The sequence below is a fragment of the Eleutherodactylus coqui genome, chromosome 9 (assembly GCF_035609145.1).
Source record: "Eleutherodactylus coqui strain aEleCoq1 chromosome 9, aEleCoq1.hap1, whole genome shotgun sequence".
NCBI classification, from domain to species: Eukaryota; Metazoa; Chordata; class Amphibia; order Anura; family Eleutherodactylidae; genus Eleutherodactylus; species Eleutherodactylus coqui.
Window position 1 is genome coordinate 30,775,460 of NC_089845.1, and position 17,621 is coordinate 30,793,080.

General features: G+C 45.7%; 1 protein-coding gene across 1 annotated transcript in view; it reads right to left on the reverse strand.

The window, feature by feature from the left end:
* The window catches only part of MYO10 (myosin X), a 223,258-nt gene that overhangs the window by 90,095 nt on the left and 115,542 nt on the right, over positions 1-17,621 (reverse strand). Inside the window, exons 4-8 of the mRNA XM_066579202.1 lie at positions 15,666-15,853; positions 9,188-9,322; positions 7,404-7,528; positions 7,086-7,099; positions 6,917-7,001 (exon numbers count right to left, since the gene is read on the reverse strand). Of these exons, the coding sequence (XP_066435299.1) occupies positions 6,917-7,001; positions 7,086-7,099; positions 7,404-7,528; positions 9,188-9,322; positions 15,666-15,853 (547 nt within the window). The remainder of the gene's footprint in view (positions 1-6,916; positions 7,002-7,085; positions 7,100-7,403; positions 7,529-9,187; positions 9,323-15,665; positions 15,854-17,621) is intronic.

Here is a 17,621-nt window from a genome sequence, read left to right on the forward strand (position 1 = left end):
GTTTAATAACTGTGCTGTGTCCCTGCTTATGTGTCACAGAACGTGAGGGTAGCAGAGTTATTAACTGTGGCAGAGCAGGTATTTTTTTTCCCAATTAAGGAAAGCAAATGGCGAAGCCAGCAGTAAAGCGTAGCTGGGTGCGTATGATTTAGCAATGTTTTTCACGCAGCTCACACGTCTCCACAGGCGTAAGGACGGACACAGGCTGGACAAATAGATTTCTTTTCAGTTTTTTCCCACCAACAGGCAGCACTGCGTATATTCAATGAACCTGAGAAGTTTAATAACTGTGCTGTGTCCCTGCTTATGTGTCACAGAACGTGAGGGTAGCAGAGTTATTATAACTCTTGGAGAGCAGGTATTTTTTTTCCCAATTAAGGAAAGCAAATGGCGAAGCCAGCAGTAAAGCGTAGCTGGCTGCGTATGATTTAGCAATGTTTTTCACGCAGCTCACACGTCTCCACAGGCGTAAGGACGGACACAGGCTGGACAAATAGATTTCTTTTCAGTTTTTTCCCACCAACAGGCAGCACTGCGTATATTCAATGAACCTGAGAAGTTTAATAACTGTGCTGTGTCCCTGCTTATGTGTCACAGAACGTGAGGGTAGCAGAGTTATTAACTGTGGCAGAGCAGGTATTTTTTTTCCCAATTAAGGAAAGCAAATGGCGAAGCCAGCAGTAAAGCGTAGCTGGGTGCGTATGATTTAGCAATGTTTTTCACGCAGCTCACACGTCTCCACCGCCCGTAAGGACGGACACAGGCTGGACAAATAGATTTCTTTTCAGTTTTTTCCCACCAACAGGCAGCACTGCGTATATTCAATGAACCTGCGAAGTTTAATAACTGCGCTGTGTCCCTGCTTATGTGTCACAGAACGTGAGGGTAGCAGAGTTATTATAACTCTTGGAGAGCAGGTATTTTTTTTCCCAATTAAGGAAAGCAAATGGCGAAGCCAGCAGTAAAGCGTAGCTGGGTGCGTATGATTTAGCAATGTTTTTCACGCAGCTCACACGTCTCCACAGGCGTAAGGACGGACACAGGCTGGACAAATAGATTTCTTTTCAGTTTTTTCCCACCAACAGGCAGCACTGCGTATATTCAATGAACCTGCGAAGTTTAATAACTGCGCTGTGTCCCTGCTTATGTGTCACAGAACGTGAGGGTAGCAGAGTTATTATAACTCTTGGAGAGCAGGTATTTTTTTTCCCAATTAAGGAAAGCAAATGGCGAAGCCAGCAGTAAAGCGTAGCTGGCTGCGTATGATTTAGCAATGTTTTTCACGCAGCTCACACGTCTCCACAGGCGTAAGGACGGACACAGGCTGGACAAATAGATTTCTTTTCAGTTTTTTCCCACCAACAGGCAGCACTGCGTATATTCAATGAACCTGAGAAGTTTAATAACTGTGCTGTGTCCCTGCTTATGTGTCACAGAACGTGAGGGTAGCAGAGTTATTAACTGTGGCAGAGCAGGTATTTTTTTTCCCAATTAAGGAAAGCAAATGGCGAAGCCAGCAGTAAAGCGTAGCTGGGTGCGTATGATTTAGCAATGTTTTTCACGCAGCTCACACGTCTCCACCGCCCGTAAGGACGGACACAGGCTGGACAAATAGATTTCTTTTCAGTTTTTTCCCACCAACAGGCAGCACTGCGTATATTCAATGAACCTGCGAAGTTTAATAACTGCGCTGTGTCCCTGCTTATGTGTCACAGAACGTGAGGGTAGCAGAGTTATTATAACTCTTGGAGAGCAGGTATTTTTTTTCCCAATTAAGGAAAGCAAATGGCGAAGCCAGCAGTAAAGCGTAGCTGGGTGCGTATGATTTAGCAATGTTTTTCACGCAGCTCACACGTCTCCACCGCCCGTAAGGACGGACACAGGCTGGACAAATAGATTTCTTTTCAGTTTTTTCCCACCAACAGGCAGCACTGCGTATATTCAATGAACCTGCGAAGTTTAATAACTGCGCTGTGTCCCTGCTTATGTGTCACAGAACGTGAGGGTAGCAGAGTTATTATAACTCTTGGAGAGCAGGTATTTTTTTTCCCAATTAAGGAAAGCAAATGGCGAAGCCAGCAGTAAAGCGTAGCTGGGTGCGTATGATTTAGCAATGTTTTTCACGCAGCTCACACGTCTCCACAGGCGTAAGGACGGACACAGGCTGGACAAATAGATTTCTTTTCAGTTTTTTCCCACCAACAGGCAGCACTGCGTATATTCAATGAACCTGCGAAGTTTAATAACTGCGCTGTGTCCCTGCTTATGTGTCACAGAACGTGAGGGTAGCAGAGTTATTATAACTCTTGGAGAGCAGGTATTTTTTTTCCCAATTAAGGAAAGCAAATGGCGAAGCCAGCAGTAAAGCGTAGCTGGCTGCGTATGATTTAGCAATGTTTTTCACGCAGCTCACACGTCTCCACAGGCGTAAGGACGGACACAGGCTGGACAAATAGATTTCTTTTCAGTTTTTTCCCACCAACAGGCAGCACTGCGTATATTCAATGAACCTGAGAAGTTTAATAACTGTGCTGTGTCCCTGCTTATGTGTCACAGAACGTGAGGGTAGCAGAGTTATTAACTGTGGCAGAGCAGGTATTTTTTTTCCCAATTAAGGAAAGCAAATGGCGAAGCCAGCAGTAAAGCGTAGCTGGGTGCGTATGATTTAGCAATGTTTTTCACGCAGCTCACACGTCTCCACCGCCCGTAAGGACGGACACAGGCTGGACAAATAGATTTCTTTTCAGTTTTTTCCCACCAACAGGCAGCACTGCGTATATTCAATGAACCTGCGAAGTTTAATAACTGCGCTGTGTCCCTGCTTATGTGTCACAGAACGTGAGGGTAGCAGAGTTATTATAACTCTTGGAGAGCAGGTATTTTTTTTCCCAATTAAGGAAAGCAAATGGCGAAGCCAGCAGTAAAGCGTAGCTGGGTGCGTATGATTTAGCAATGTTTTTCACGCAGCTCACACGTGTCCACCGCCCGTAAGGACGGACAGAGGCTGGACAAATAGATTTGTTTTCAGTTTTTTCCCACCAACAGGCAGCACTGCGTATATTCTATGAATAATAACTGTGTTGTGGCCCTGCCTATACAATTCTTTCCCTGCAGTATCAATGGAGGGTGGAATGCTCTGCAGAGGCGATTTTGAGAAGCCCAAAAAAAATGCAGCACAGCCAACAGCAGCCTGGACAGTACTGCACACGGATAAATATGGCCCTAGAAAGGACCGTTGAGGTTCTTGAAGGCTACACTCACTCCTAACACTCTCCCTGCCTATGCAGCACTTCTGTCCCTAATGCCAGGTGCAACGGTCTGCAGAGGCGATTTTGAGAAAAAAAAAATCCCACTGCTAACAGCAGCCAACACACAGCTATCAGTGGCCCTAATAAGGACCTTTGGGGGGTCTTGAAGCCTACACTAACTACCAATTCTTTCCCTACAGCAGCTCCGGTACAAACAGCACTGTCCCTCATCTAACTCACACCGCATCTGAGGCGAGCCGCGGGAGGGGCCGACTTTTATATTAGGCGAACACCTGATCTCGCCAGCCACTCACAGCAGGGGGGTGGTATAGGGCTTAAACGTTGCAGGGGGAAGTTGTAATGCCTTCCCTGTCTTTCAATTGGCCAGAAAAGCGCGCTAACGTCTCAGGGAAGGAAGTGAAAGTAACCAGAACACCGCATGGTGTTCGTCACGAATAACGAACATCCCGAACACCCTAATATTCGCACGAATATCAAGCTCGGACGAACGCGTTCGCTCATCTCTAGTCATTATGTGCATTATACCAGTAATGTGACATCAACTTTGTGTAATAAAGCTGAAGTATAGCACAAATAGATCTATGTTCATCAGGCCAGGTTGTGCTGGTAGGCCAACACTGGGAGAAGCGTGTTACCGCTACAGTCACTCCTGATCAGTATGAAGAGCTCCATGATCAGACAGGATACAGAAAGAGGAGGAGATCAGCACTGCTGGGAACAGGAGGCAGCAGATGTCTTGATACAAATCCTTTCTTTACTGGGCTACGTTTCAATGTCGTAAAGACACCTTCCTCAGATCACTTACTTATAAGCAAACAGACACAAATTATAACTAAATAAATAGTTATACACAGGTGGGGTGATGTCATTGGGTTACAAAGATCAACCGGTCCTGTCAAAATCAAAGTCATGTGTGTTTAAGAGCATTATGGTAAAACACAGATCTTTGTATGAGCGAGTAAGAAAGACATAAACGGCATACATAATACAGCAGCTGATCTCTAGTCACTGACTAAAAGCTTTTACAGCCTTTAAATAAAGCAATTCTGAAATTTGAGTCAAAAACTGGAACTATAAAATGTGTTGGCAATAAAAATAGGTGCACGTTTTGAGAGGCGAGACAGTGCTAAGATGTGTGACCTTCTATTTCATAGCCCCTCGAAACAACGACCATAAATACTTGCTGTAAGTTTTAGGTCTTCTGAACCTTCTCCTTTTTTTATACAACTATTTGCTTGTATTTTTATGTCACTTTATTTTGTCTTCTTTTGAACTTTTGCAAACACTGTATCTTTCAGTATTAAAGCTTTAAACTTTAATGAGCCCAGTCCTTGTTCTGAAGAAACAACCTCAATAGTTTTAAGCCTTTGACTGTTGGAGAGCAATGTGTAAGTCTATTTGGACGTTCTGGACCTTACCAGAGGTGATAGCAGCCAGTGTTAGAGGGTGCATGGACTTGTTGGGGTGCGATTTAGGCTTAATTTGTAACCTTCGTGGAAACTGAGTGAAAATAGATTAAACCCTTGGATTCGCACCCACGTCATATGCTGGGAAAGTGTGTATGTGGCAATTAGTCTGTGAGATATACTGTGTAGTAACCTAATTTGGCTTATACACACATATACAAAATGAACTAAGAAAATTCTCCGGTTCATTCAGTTATTTCTTAAACGCTTCGTATTTAAATGAATATATTCCAGCTGACACGTTTTAAATGCTGTAAAAGCTATTACTGAATGAAGAGATGTTACTGTACTATATATGCTGTTTATGCTTTGTACCTGCTCAGGGCTTAGTCACACGGGCGCATCGGCGCGCGTGTTACTGCAGGAAGAAGACAGACGCACTTCAGGATGGACGTCTCTCTGCAGCTCCCGGAGAAAGAACATGTGACCGGCTTCATTGCCGATCATGTGTTCTTTCTTTGGTGCTGCGTTGAGTCGTCCGTCTTGAAGTACAGCCGTCTTCTTCCTGCAGCAAGGGCTCAGTCACACGGGTGCATCGGCGCCTGTGTACGGGTGCCGATGCATCCATGTGACTAAGCCCTCATACATAAATCTTTTTTACCATGTAACATACATTACCACGAATGTAACCCTTTCCAATCCAGTGTCGGCCCTCGTCTGACATTCAGGTTTCCCTGCAATGCTCCGATGTTGGACGAGGACCGACACATGTTTCAGTATGCAGACCAGTGTTGTGATGTCGGAGGCTGTTCTGCATATGTATGTTACAGGATACAGATCAGCGCTCCGATGTCAGAGGTTGTTCTGCATATCTGCTGTATACTGTCCTGTATACTGTGGCATACAGTTGCAGAGCAGCCTCTGACATCGCAGAACTGTTCTGCAAACTGTTAGAAACATGTGTCGGCTCTCGCCGGACATCAGAGTTATGCTGGGAAATCCTAGTGACGGAATTGGAAAGCAGTAATTTTCCAAAGATCTCTAATATTATTATCATGACCGCTCATTTTATGTGTTTCCGTTGAGTAATTCCAAGGAATCTGAAATGCAGGAAAAGTAAAAAAGCCCCTGCGCTACTTTCACAATTTGGATTATTAATAGAGTCGAGAAAAGATCCCTTAAGGGAAATGGAACTTAGTAGAGGAGTCCTGTATGGACTCCTTTATATCCAGGTTTGTCCTCTTGAAAGCTTCTGTTTTGTGCCTATATTCGTGTTTGTACCAATAAACCAGCCAGGACCGGCCTTGACTAACAAAGGACAAACCTGGATATAGAAGAGTCCTATTTCCATATAGGACTCCTCTACTAAGCAAGTTTCATTTCCCTTAAGGGAACTTTTCTCGGCTCTATTAACCCTTTCCAATCCAATTTGTATCCTGGTTTTCCTAGGGGGCTTACTCTTTTTCTGCTATTATATTACGGCGCTATCTGCTGGCTAAAGCCAGTACTGCATGAGGTGACACGTTGGATAGGCTTTGACAGCAGAGAGGCTGGCAATATACAGTAAGAGAACCCCAACGGACGTCTTCCAACATCTGAGCTGTACAGCCTTAAATTATAAAGTCTTCAGAGGTCAGACAGTGGATTGGAAAGGGTTAATAATTGCGAAAGAAGCACGGGGGGCTTTTTTTTACTTTTCCTGTACCGTGTTTATGACCAAGGTTACCTCTATCTGCGGGCTTCCCTTGAGACGCTCTCCCTATGGACTAGGGATTTCTCCACTTGGAATATATTCTTAAAGGCCTCCTTGGACTGACGGTGTGGACGCCTGTCATCGGACGGGTGGTCCACACCAGGTAAGTCCTCTTGGTTTCCTAGATATTTATTATTAATAATCTACATTATCCATTTGATTGGAGCGCTCGTCCTGAGGAGCGTGCGGGGTGGCAGGGAAATTGGATTGTAGAGGGTTTACAGGGCCAGATGATTCCTGTGAACCGATGACGTCATCCTACGTGTGATTCCAACTCTTCTTATTTTGTATGTATGCTTGTCTGTCAGTACGATGTTGAAACCCGCAGCCCAATGGAAAAAACAACTTGTATCAAGAACTTTGCCACCTCCTGTATCAGCAGAGCTGATCTCCTTTTCTTCACTTCTATTTGCTTGGTTACAAAAATCATATCCACAACGACTATAAATCTTGAAGCTCATTCCACTAAATGATGATACATAAGATACCTCTCTCCTCCTTCTCTGCTCCCTCCAGCAGTGCATAGAATACGTGGTAATTCCTCTCCTCTGGGTTCTGCCGCACTACACGATTCTACAAAAAGATAAAAAAAGACCTTAATTTGCCGGTCACCAAATAATGAGAAAATAATGGAAAAATTGGAATTGTCTCACTAACCTTTTCTAATAAATCTTCATTACGGGAACATAGAAGTTAAGGAGTCGTAACCCGTGACCAAGGAGATGAAGACATTATCTAAGCGTGCGTACACTTACCATTTCTACAAAGGAACGTTCCCTTCGTGATATAAGGCCAACGTCTTGACACAAAAACAATCTTAAAGTATTATATTAATATTAATCAGTACATTGACAATTATTTCTGCTTTGTGTAGACGTGATAAGTGACGCACATCCACGGGAAATTAGGGGTAATTAGTGCTTGACAATCTAATAAGTACATAAGAGGTGCCATTATGTTGCGCAGAAAGGATACAGTCTACGATGCGCCCGCCCTGGATGTGTCCTTTCTGACATATACATAGTTGAATGAACTTTCCAAATCGACTGGAGTTATTATTGTAAACAGTCTTGGCATTCCCAAAGGCTTCCATAATCGGACTACAAGACACAAATGAGAAAAATGTATTTCATGCTGCATGTAGAGACATCAGCAGATTGCTACATATTGCACAATGTCTATTTATTAAATCCGCCTCTATAGGCAATAAATCTTAGAAGAACTACATGATAACCTCCTCCGCTGACTGCAACTGTGTTTTTACGGCTGTTTTCCTGCATTCCAGCTTGGCCCCCACCTTTCTCAGGTTAACAGGGCATCTGAGAACACGAAGGCAAGAAGCTCAATATCTGAATGTTTGCCGTAAGAAGATGAGCAATAAACCTTATTTATTAAGAAGGGGTACCAGTTAAAGGCTTGTTGTAGAGTCCGAGAAACTTGTCACATGGCTGTCCTGCTGAATATTTATCTACAGTCATTGTAAAACCCATCCCTCCCCTAGATGCTTCATTTATTGTGGAGAGCTGACCCCTTGTAGGTCTAGTACCCTGTTGTAACGCCTCTAGCTTAGCCAGAAGCAGAGGCGTAACTTTAAGCTTCTGGGCCCAAATGCAAAACCTGTAACAGGGCCCCCAAACATAATGTTTCATTAATAGTACTGGGCTCACTATATGGAGAAGAGAGGCCTTATGGGCCCCCTAAGGCTCCTGGGCCCGGGTGCAAACGCATCCCCTGCATCCTCTATAGTTACGCCCCTGGCTACAAGATGCTATACAGGGAGCATGGAAGTTCTAGAAACCTGCTGTTTTGCCACTAGTATGGTTACTAGATGTGATACAGGCATGGAGGCTCTAGTATCCTGTTGTACCGCCTCTAGCTTGGATACAAGATGTGATATGGGTGGACATCCTGCGGCATATCGCTCTACATTTGCTATAACTGAGCCTCTAGATCACACAAACTCGTAGGTTGTTGAAGTTGGCATCCCAAATGGTCCCATGCATGGTCTATTGGTGATATATCTGGCGACCGGGCAAACCACAGTGGTCTGTCAATATCCTGAACCCAGTCACCTTGTGTGCCCTCACACATCCACTGGTCCCAACACCCCCTAACAGTCTGGGCAGATGCTCCTCTCTACTGGTGGTCTGTAGGGGCCGTCCGGAGCCCGGTCACCTTGTGTGCCCTCACACACCCACTGGTCCCAACACCCCCTAACAGTCTGGGCAGATGCTCCTCTCTACTGGTGGTCTGTCGGTAGGGGGGGGGGGGGGGGTCCTGAGCCCGGTCACCTTGTGTGCCCTCACACATCCGCTGGTCCCAACACCTCCTAACAGTCTGGTCAGACTCTCCTCTCTACTGGTGGTCTGTAGGGGGCGTCCTGAGCCCGGTCACCTTGTGTGCCCTCATACATCCACTGGTCCCAACACACCCTAACAGTCTGGTCAGACGCTCCTCTCCACTGGTGGTTTGTAGGGGGTGTCCTGAGCCCGGTCACGTAGTGTGCCCTCATCCATTGGTCCCAACACCTCCCAACAGTCTGGTCAGACGCTCCTCTCCACTGGTGGTCTGTAGTGGGTGTCCTGAGCCCGGTCACCTGGAATTGTTGCTGCGGCGCTGGTCTATAGTCACTCCTGTGTCTTTAATACACAATGGCATCACATGGGTTTTGTTCTGTCCGTGACGCTATATGTGGAACGTGTGGCAGCAGGTCATTGTAACACACCGGGCGAGGGATCGGGCTTTACCACCACCATTACCTGCTCTCCAGAATTGCTTGCTCCACACTTGCTGTCTTTTCTTTTGAAGACATCTCCAAGGAATGTTGGCTCATTGCAGATAAGTATTTTAGAATGAGCTTTGTGCTTTCCGTCTTCCCTGCTCCGCTTTCTCCGCTGAAATCAACAATAGTCAGAAGTCACATATATATGATTGGACACCTTCCCTTTCGTGATCAGTGCTCCCCTGTATGGAAACTAGACTTGTGACCCCGGAGTGCGGCAGAAAATCAAGTAACTTTTAAGGTTACACATTAGAATGAGAAAACCCAGCGACATGAATGACTTTGACCAAGGCTCGGCCATCGTACTGGACTAGCCAGGGCCAGGACTTCAAGTACTGACCTGTCTAGTTTTTTTCACACGGACCATCAAAATCACTGCATGTGATTTTTTTCAGTTTCAGTATTTTTAGTCCTATTTGTACCTTCACATAAAAAACCCTTTGGCTCAGGTTCACACGGGCAGTTTGGTGCAGTTTTCTATCTAAAGCTTCAGTGGATGTTAGCGGAGTTAAGGTATAAGTACATGAACTAAAAGAATAACAGAACGGCAGTGTGTGACACCGGTCATCAGGGACGCCTACAACTTTCCATCTATTACCTGATAAGGTCCAGCCTTCAGGGAAGCCTTCAACTTTCCATCTGTCCCCTGCTAAGGGCCGGCCGTCAGGGACACCTACAACTTTCCATCTGTCCCCTGCTAAGGGCCGGCCGTCAGGGACACCTACAACTTTCCATCTGTCCTCTGCTAAGGGCCGGCCGTCAGGGACACCTACAACTTTCCATCTGTCCCCTGCTAAGGGCCGGTCATCAGGGACGCCTACAACTTTCCATCTGTCCCCTGCTAGGGGCCGACCGTTAGGGGCACCTACAACTTTCCATCTATTCCCAGCTAAGGGCCGGCCGTCAGGGACACCTACAACTTTCAATCTATCCCCTACTAAGGGCCGGCTGTCGGGGACACCTACAACTTTCCATTTATTCCCTACTAAGGGCTGGCCGTTAGGGGCACCTACAACTTTTAATCTATCCCCTACTAAGGGCTGGCCGTTAGGGGCACCTACAACTTTCAATCTATTCCCAGCTAAGGGCCGGCCGTCAGGGACACCTACAACTTTTAATCTATCCCCTACTAAGGGCCGGCTGTCGGGGACACCTACAACTTTCCATTTATTCCCTACTAAGGGCTGGCCGTTAGGGGTGCCTACAACTTTCCATCCACACCTTGCTAAGGGCCGGCCATCGGGCTCAGGTAAGTATTTCAGCCTCTTTGTTTTATTTGAGGAGCAGAGAAACAGAAATAAAAACGGAATTAACCTGATAAGGATAAAGCGCTCTAAATATACGCTGCATGGTTTTGCGCTTTAATACACTGCAGGATTAACCCTTTCCAACCCAATTTCCCCGCCCCCCCCCCCCCCAAACGCTCCCCAGTTCTTATTTATTTTGGATGGGAAAGCGGATTGTGAATTCCTTGGAATTGCTCAACAGAAACACACAAAATGACCCGTCATGATGATGTGATTGGCAATTTAATGAAAAGTAAACATGAGTTATGAATAAGTGTTTCATATCAGGAAGATCATTTGTAATAATTCTGTAAATATATGTATATTGATGTTACATACATTTATATAATAAGACGATTCATTTGTAATCTGTCTATCTCTGTAATACAGTGCCATAGAAAGGCATCATATAACAGTATACAATGTGTAGAGCACATGTCTCTAACACTGTGCAGGACAGCTCTCCGATGTCAGAGCTCTGTCCTGCATACTGTTAGACACTGGATTGGAAAGGGTTAAATCTCGCAGGAGCAGGTCAGGTTCTCAGATGTCAATGGCAGCCGAGGACCCAGAGGAGAAGGCAGAAGCGAGCGTCATGTCAGGGAAGAGGAGGAGAGGTAGGGCGGTTGCCAGATCTTCAGGAACTGACCATGTTTATCCAGAAGTATACTAGATAACTTCTCACTTATAACAAACCCGTCCATCTGAGATTTAACCTCTGAAGTGGGAATGCTCATTTCTTTCCACAATTGGGGGCTGATTGCTTTGCCACTGTGTTTTTTGCATTTTCCCCATTTTTTGCACAAAAGTTAAAGTTTTTCCAACCCTGACACAATCTATACTTTTAATGGAAATCTCTGTTTAGCCAGAAAATGCTGCTGCATAAATGTAAAGCTTCACCATGTGGCCGATCCAATCTGCAAGTGAGGATGAAGATAAAACCATCATGTATCAGTTTTATGTTTATTTGCTGCAAGCTTCCAAGTTTTCCCTTCTCTGAACTCTATAAAAGATTTCGATCACAAGGGGGCGCTGTGAGCTCACCATGCGGCACTCATCTCACACATTACATTTACTGCTTTCATGGTAGGAGATCAGCCTAAGCGTGTATCACACGGGCGAGCGCAATACGGGGCTGAGAAACTTAGACTGACATTACACTTGGAAACCCACGATTTTCCCTGCAATTGCGATGCGTTTTGCGAGAAAAATGAATCTCATCTCTGCAGGTGTGATTTTCACGTGCGTGAAATAGCAAAAATAAAAAATAATGGGTTATTACAGCGTGTGAGTTCTGTGCGCCTCGGGGTGAGGAGACGTGTTTACAGAAAAGAGCTCGGATGACTTTGGCATTAGCACGCCCATCGGATGGTTCTATAGTGATTTACAGGGTAGAAAGTGGGGTATGTCGTGTTTTAAAGAATGAAGAAGGAAAAAGCGCTCCAATTACTTGAATCGGTCATCGGCACATCCCATATCGGGGTTAGTATCTTACGCCATACTTGGTTGACAGGCTTCCTTTAATAACTGATGACCTATCCACAGGATCCAAGGTATAGGTCAGTGGTGGCGAACCTATGGCACGCGTGCCAGAGGCGGCACTCAGAGCCTTCCCTGCTGGCACCCGCCACCGTCGGATGCTCACAACATTAGTGAATACCCCCAGGGGTGCCGCAGCTCCCCTGCCAATATTCGCTCAGCAGTGTTGCTAGAGACACGGACATCGGCGCACACTGTGAAGTCAGTGTGCAGCCGGGATCCTCCTCACCCCTTCCCTGACGTCTCCTACTTGGTTCCGCGAGAGCAGGGAAGGCGAGAAGGCGATCGACAGCATGTCACAGTGTGCTTCTGGGATCAGTGGCGGCAGCAGTGCCGAGCAGAGGAGTGTGTGTGTGGGAGGAATATATGTTTTGGGAGGGGGGTGCTGTGGTGTATCACTATTACTACTGGGGGCCACTGTGGGATGTCACTATTACTACTGGCTACTGTGGGGTGTCACTATTACTACTGGAGACGCTGTGGGGTGTCACTATTACTCCTGGAGACGCTGTGGGATGTCACTATTACTACTGGAGACCACTGTGGGGTGTCACTATTACCGCTGGGGCTGCTGTGGGGTGTCAGTATTACTACTGGGGGCTGCTTTGGGATGTTACTATTACTAGTGGGCTGATGTTGGATGTCACTATTACTACTGGGGCCACTGTGGGATATCACTATTACCACTGGGACCACTGTGCGGTGTCACTATTACTACTGGGGGGCCACTGTGGGATGTCACTATTATGACTGGGGCCACTGTGTGGTGTCACTATTACCGCTGGGGCCGCTGTCGGGGGTCACTATAACAGTTAAAGCCACTCTGGAGGGGTCACTATTACTGCTGGGGCTTCTCTGGGGGGGTCACCCTTACCGCTGGGACCACTCTGTAGGGTCAATATTACTGCTGGGGCCACTCTGGGGGGGGTCACTATAACTGCTGCAATATGTTTACACGAGGTGGAAATGCTGCAGAATGTCCTCAGCGGAAATTTCCATGGCAAATTTCACAGCATTTCCGCATCCAAAAGCAGTAAAAATCTGCCCCTCGTCTATTTTGAAACAGCCTTGTCCTTTTAAGAACGACGGAGGTAAAAATCCTACGTGGTGATAAGCCCCGCCCCCTCACATGTTGGCACTTTGCGATAAATAAGTGGGTTTTGGGTTGCAGTTTGGGCACTAGGTCTCTAAAAGGTTTTCCATCACTGGTATAGGTCATCAATAGCTGATCAGCAGGGTCCGCCCCCCAGGAGCCCAGTCAATCAGCTATTGACCACCTATCCACAGGAACCAAGGTATTGGTCACCAATAGCTGATCAGCAGGGTCCGCCCCCCAGGAGCCCAGTCAATCAGCTATTGACCACCTATCCACAGGATCCAAGGTATAGGTCACCAATAGCTGATCAGCAGGGTCCGCCCCCCAGGTGCCCAGTCAATCAGCTATTGATGATCTATCCTGTCAATACCTTATCAATTTCTAATACCTAGAAACCCTTGTGGTATTACATTATACTGCATGAGCGATCAAATCATTGTATAAGTGATCAAAATAAAGTCTTTTTTCAAGTTAAAAAAAATGAAAACTAAGTACTAAAAGTTTCTTTAATTATTGGAAAAGAAGAAAGTTTAAACAATACTAATAAAAGGATATTTGGTATTACCGCATCCATAAAAGTTTCATCTATCAAACTAATGCATGATTTATCCTGAACGTCGTAAGAAAAATGTAATAAAAAGCGATCGAAAAGTCTTAAAGGGGTTGTCCCGCGCCGAAACGGGTTTTTTTTTTTTCAATAGCCCCCCCGTTCGGTGCGAGACAAACCCGATGCAGGGGTTTAAAAAAAAAACAAAACAGATAGTACTTACCCGAATCCCCGCGCTCCGGTGACTTCTTACTTACCTTGCGAAGATGGCCGCCGGGATCTTCACCCTCGGTGGACCGCAGGTCTTCTGTGCGGTCCATTGCCGATTCCAGCCTCCTGATTGGCTGGAATCGGCACACGTGACGGGGCGGAGCTACGAGGAGCAGCTCTCCAGCACGAGCGGCCCCATTCAGAAGGGAGAAGACCGGACTGCGCAAGCGCGTCTAATCGGGCGATTAGACACTGAAAATTAGACGGCACCATGGAGACGGGGACGCCAGCAACGGAGCAGGTAAGTGAATAACTTCTGTATGGCTCATATTTAGTGCACAATGTACATTACAAAGTGCATTAATATGGCCATACAGAAGTGTATACCCCAACTTTGTTTCGCGGGACAACCCCTTTAAGCACTCCAAAACGGTGCCAATCGAAACTACAGGGCGTTCTGCAAAAAAAACAAGCCCCCGAGCAGCTATGTCGATGGAAAAATAATAAAGTCATGGCGGTCAGAAGATGGTGGTATTTTTTTCCAACATGTGCGTATGTTACTTGCATTTGTGATCCACATCTATTAGAACCAATGCTTTTCAATGGCAGCGGTCATATGCCCGATATTTGCCTGCGCACAAAAATGTGCAGCGGTAAATATAGGGCAGCATATTTTAGAACGCAAGTAACTGCGGCATCCGTCTTTTTTGGATGTGAAACCCCTGGATGCTGTCACATGCAGGGGTTTCACCTTGTGCTGAGTGGGACCGTCGTCAGCAGCGCTGACCCAACCGAGAACATACAGTAAAGATCACAAACCTCTGGCACAGGAGCCCAATGTTCTCCCATTGAATTCAATGGAGGCGGCGCTACAGCCAGCTCCATTAAAAGCAATGGGCTCACGGCAAGCCCTGCAGTGATTTTCCGGGAAGGGCTTTAAATATAAAAACCTTCCCTGAAAATCGTCCCTAAAATGTGTAGAAAATAAAAAAAATACATTTACTGACGTCTCCACCGCTGCCGGGGCTCACGTGCGTCTAGCCGGGTCATCTCCTGCACTGCTATGAAGTGATTTCAGCAGGCGGGGATCTAAAATCCCCACCTGCTGAAAAGACTGCCTCTGATTGGCTGAGCACTGTGACCAATCAGAGTCAGCACTCAGTTATTGAATGACAATGCTGTCACAGTGTTCAGTGAAAAGGGGACTCCCCGCGGAGATGAAGAAATCCTCTGCCACAGCTGTAGCAGAGGATCGCGATCTTCTCTGTATGTCAATGGGGCCGCTGCTGCTGCTGGCCCCACTGACCAAAGGTGAAACTGCTGGATGTGACAGCATCCAGGAGTTTCACATCCAGTGGTTTATACATCCACCGATGGTTTATACATCGTCACCACATATTTTGTACACGTACATCCTGTACACAGTGAATAGAGACAATGAAAGTCAATGGCGCTATTCTAACATTAGTCCTGGAATATCTGGGAATAAAAGCTTTTTACGTGTAAATCCAAGAAATGATTAGATTTATGGGCTGATTTAACTAGACACAATATTTTAGTGGGACAACCCCTTTAAATGAAAATATTTCAGATCAGTAAATCTTACTAGCACATTCTACCTTCTGATTGGGGCAGACAAGAAGACTATTAATGTAACAGGGGCTACTTGGAGCTTCGAAATATTCCATTGTAGGTCGTTTCTATAAATCTCATTCATCTGTCATTCTTGAAATATCCGCTGGACGTACCCAATGTATAAAACATGGCCGCTACGCACCTGATGAGAACACACTGATTGTCATGGCGCTTCCATAGACAGCGGTAACATTCATTGGCCACGGCAAAGATGTGAGGAGGAATCTCTCCCATGTGGTGCCGGCTGTAGAGCTCCACTGCGTTGCGATCATATAAACCAGGAATCAGCTTGTAAGGGTTGACAGATGCAAGGATGGAGCCAATGTAGGTCTGAAATAAAGCATAAAGTGACACATTACTTGTACACGGATGAAGAATAAATATCCATTTCTGTATGATTTCTGCATCTCAACCCTTAGGACTTTCATCTTAAGAGTTCAATGACTTTTAATAATAATACATCTTGTAGGCCTACCCTAAGAGGGTTCTGCTTTCAAGGTTACGTATGCTGAGGCGCCTTCAAGGTGTCCAGCCCCAATACCATCAAGTATGAATATAGCATAAAAGGTGAGCAGTGAGGCTCCAACAAATGTACAAATATATTCTGCAGTGTTGTCCACTGACTGCAATCACTTGTATCTGTCCTAGTCATCGCCGAGGGTCCTTTTTGGTTGGTTTTACATCTGCGCTGGAACCAGATCCATCGCAGATCCGGGACAAAATACTGGAAGAAAAAGCTGAGCGGAAACCAAATGGACCAAACTATAGTTAATGGAGTCCATTTGGTGATGTCTGGTTCTGCCATAATACAGATCCGTTTGGCCACAGGATTCCCCTTTCCTGCTCCCCGAACAGAACAAGAAACCAGAACCCCCAACACCAATGTGAACGAGCCCTTACACAAGCCGATTCTCAGCCCAAAGTTTCGAGCACTGATAGACCCCACAGGCCACATGTGAGAAATTTGGAGTCTTTTATGAAACTAATGGGAAGACAAGGGTGGACAATCTCTACAAACTCCTTAAAGATGTTGCCATGGTCAGATTTGAATCCAGGACCCCAATGCCGTGAGGTACCAGTGATAACCACGGAGCCACTATGCACATCACTTTAGCAAGTAGGTTGGAGGTTCTGGTAGTTGGATGCATTTAGTTCCTACAGCTTTAAAAGGATTAAGAGATACACAAATTAAGTGGAAAAGAGTCTTCACCCCGTTGTACGGGGATGGAAACCACAGCTGTTTTTTCCATGAGTGTCTTCCACTGCAGCTCAACTCCGCTGGAGTGATTGGGGCTGAACAGCAATACCGTCAGCAAACTTCAAGCAGCTGTGGTCTAATCCTATAGAACCCCTTTAAGTGTCTAAAGACATAATTCAGAGGTCTTTGGTAGAAACCTAACTGATGACTGAAGCACTTAGTTCCTGTGTGGCCTTCAAAAATGTTGCATGGCTACCAGCTTCTAGGTTCCACCGCACTCCATATACCGTATGTATTTGAAGAGAGTTATACAAAAAGTTTTTAGTTTCCAGAAAGTATACTTTTCAAAGTTCAGTTTAGATTAGGCAGCGATCAAAAAATAATTTCCTCCGACTGAGAACTCAACCAGTAGTCCAGTAATATCTACCGACTCAAATCATATCAATGGCATTTCCTGCCCACAGACTGGAGTTCATGGTAGACCGGCAACTTCACATAAACACAAGGACGTACGGCAAACAATTTCCGCATCAGAAATGAGATTGACATTTGCAACGAGATTGTTATTTCTCCCGTTTCTATAGTTTTCTGCTGAGCGAAGACTCTTTTCCACTTAACTTGGGTTTCTCCTAATTCCACCGTCAGTCCGTTAGACGCGAAGCCCTTTGATGTGCAAACTAGTGAGCAACAACAAATATGTCTTGCTATTTTTGAAATAGCTTCTGCCCAGTCCAAACCACACACTGAATTTTCCAGAGTTTCACATTTCAAACTGGATGCCCAGAGCTGCCACTATACTTAAGTGTAGCTGCAGCTCAGCCGGCCGGCCAGTAAAAGGCTGCAGATGCTAAGAAAGAACACTTTTTTGAAAACAACTTTCGCCTGTTACAAGACATGTAG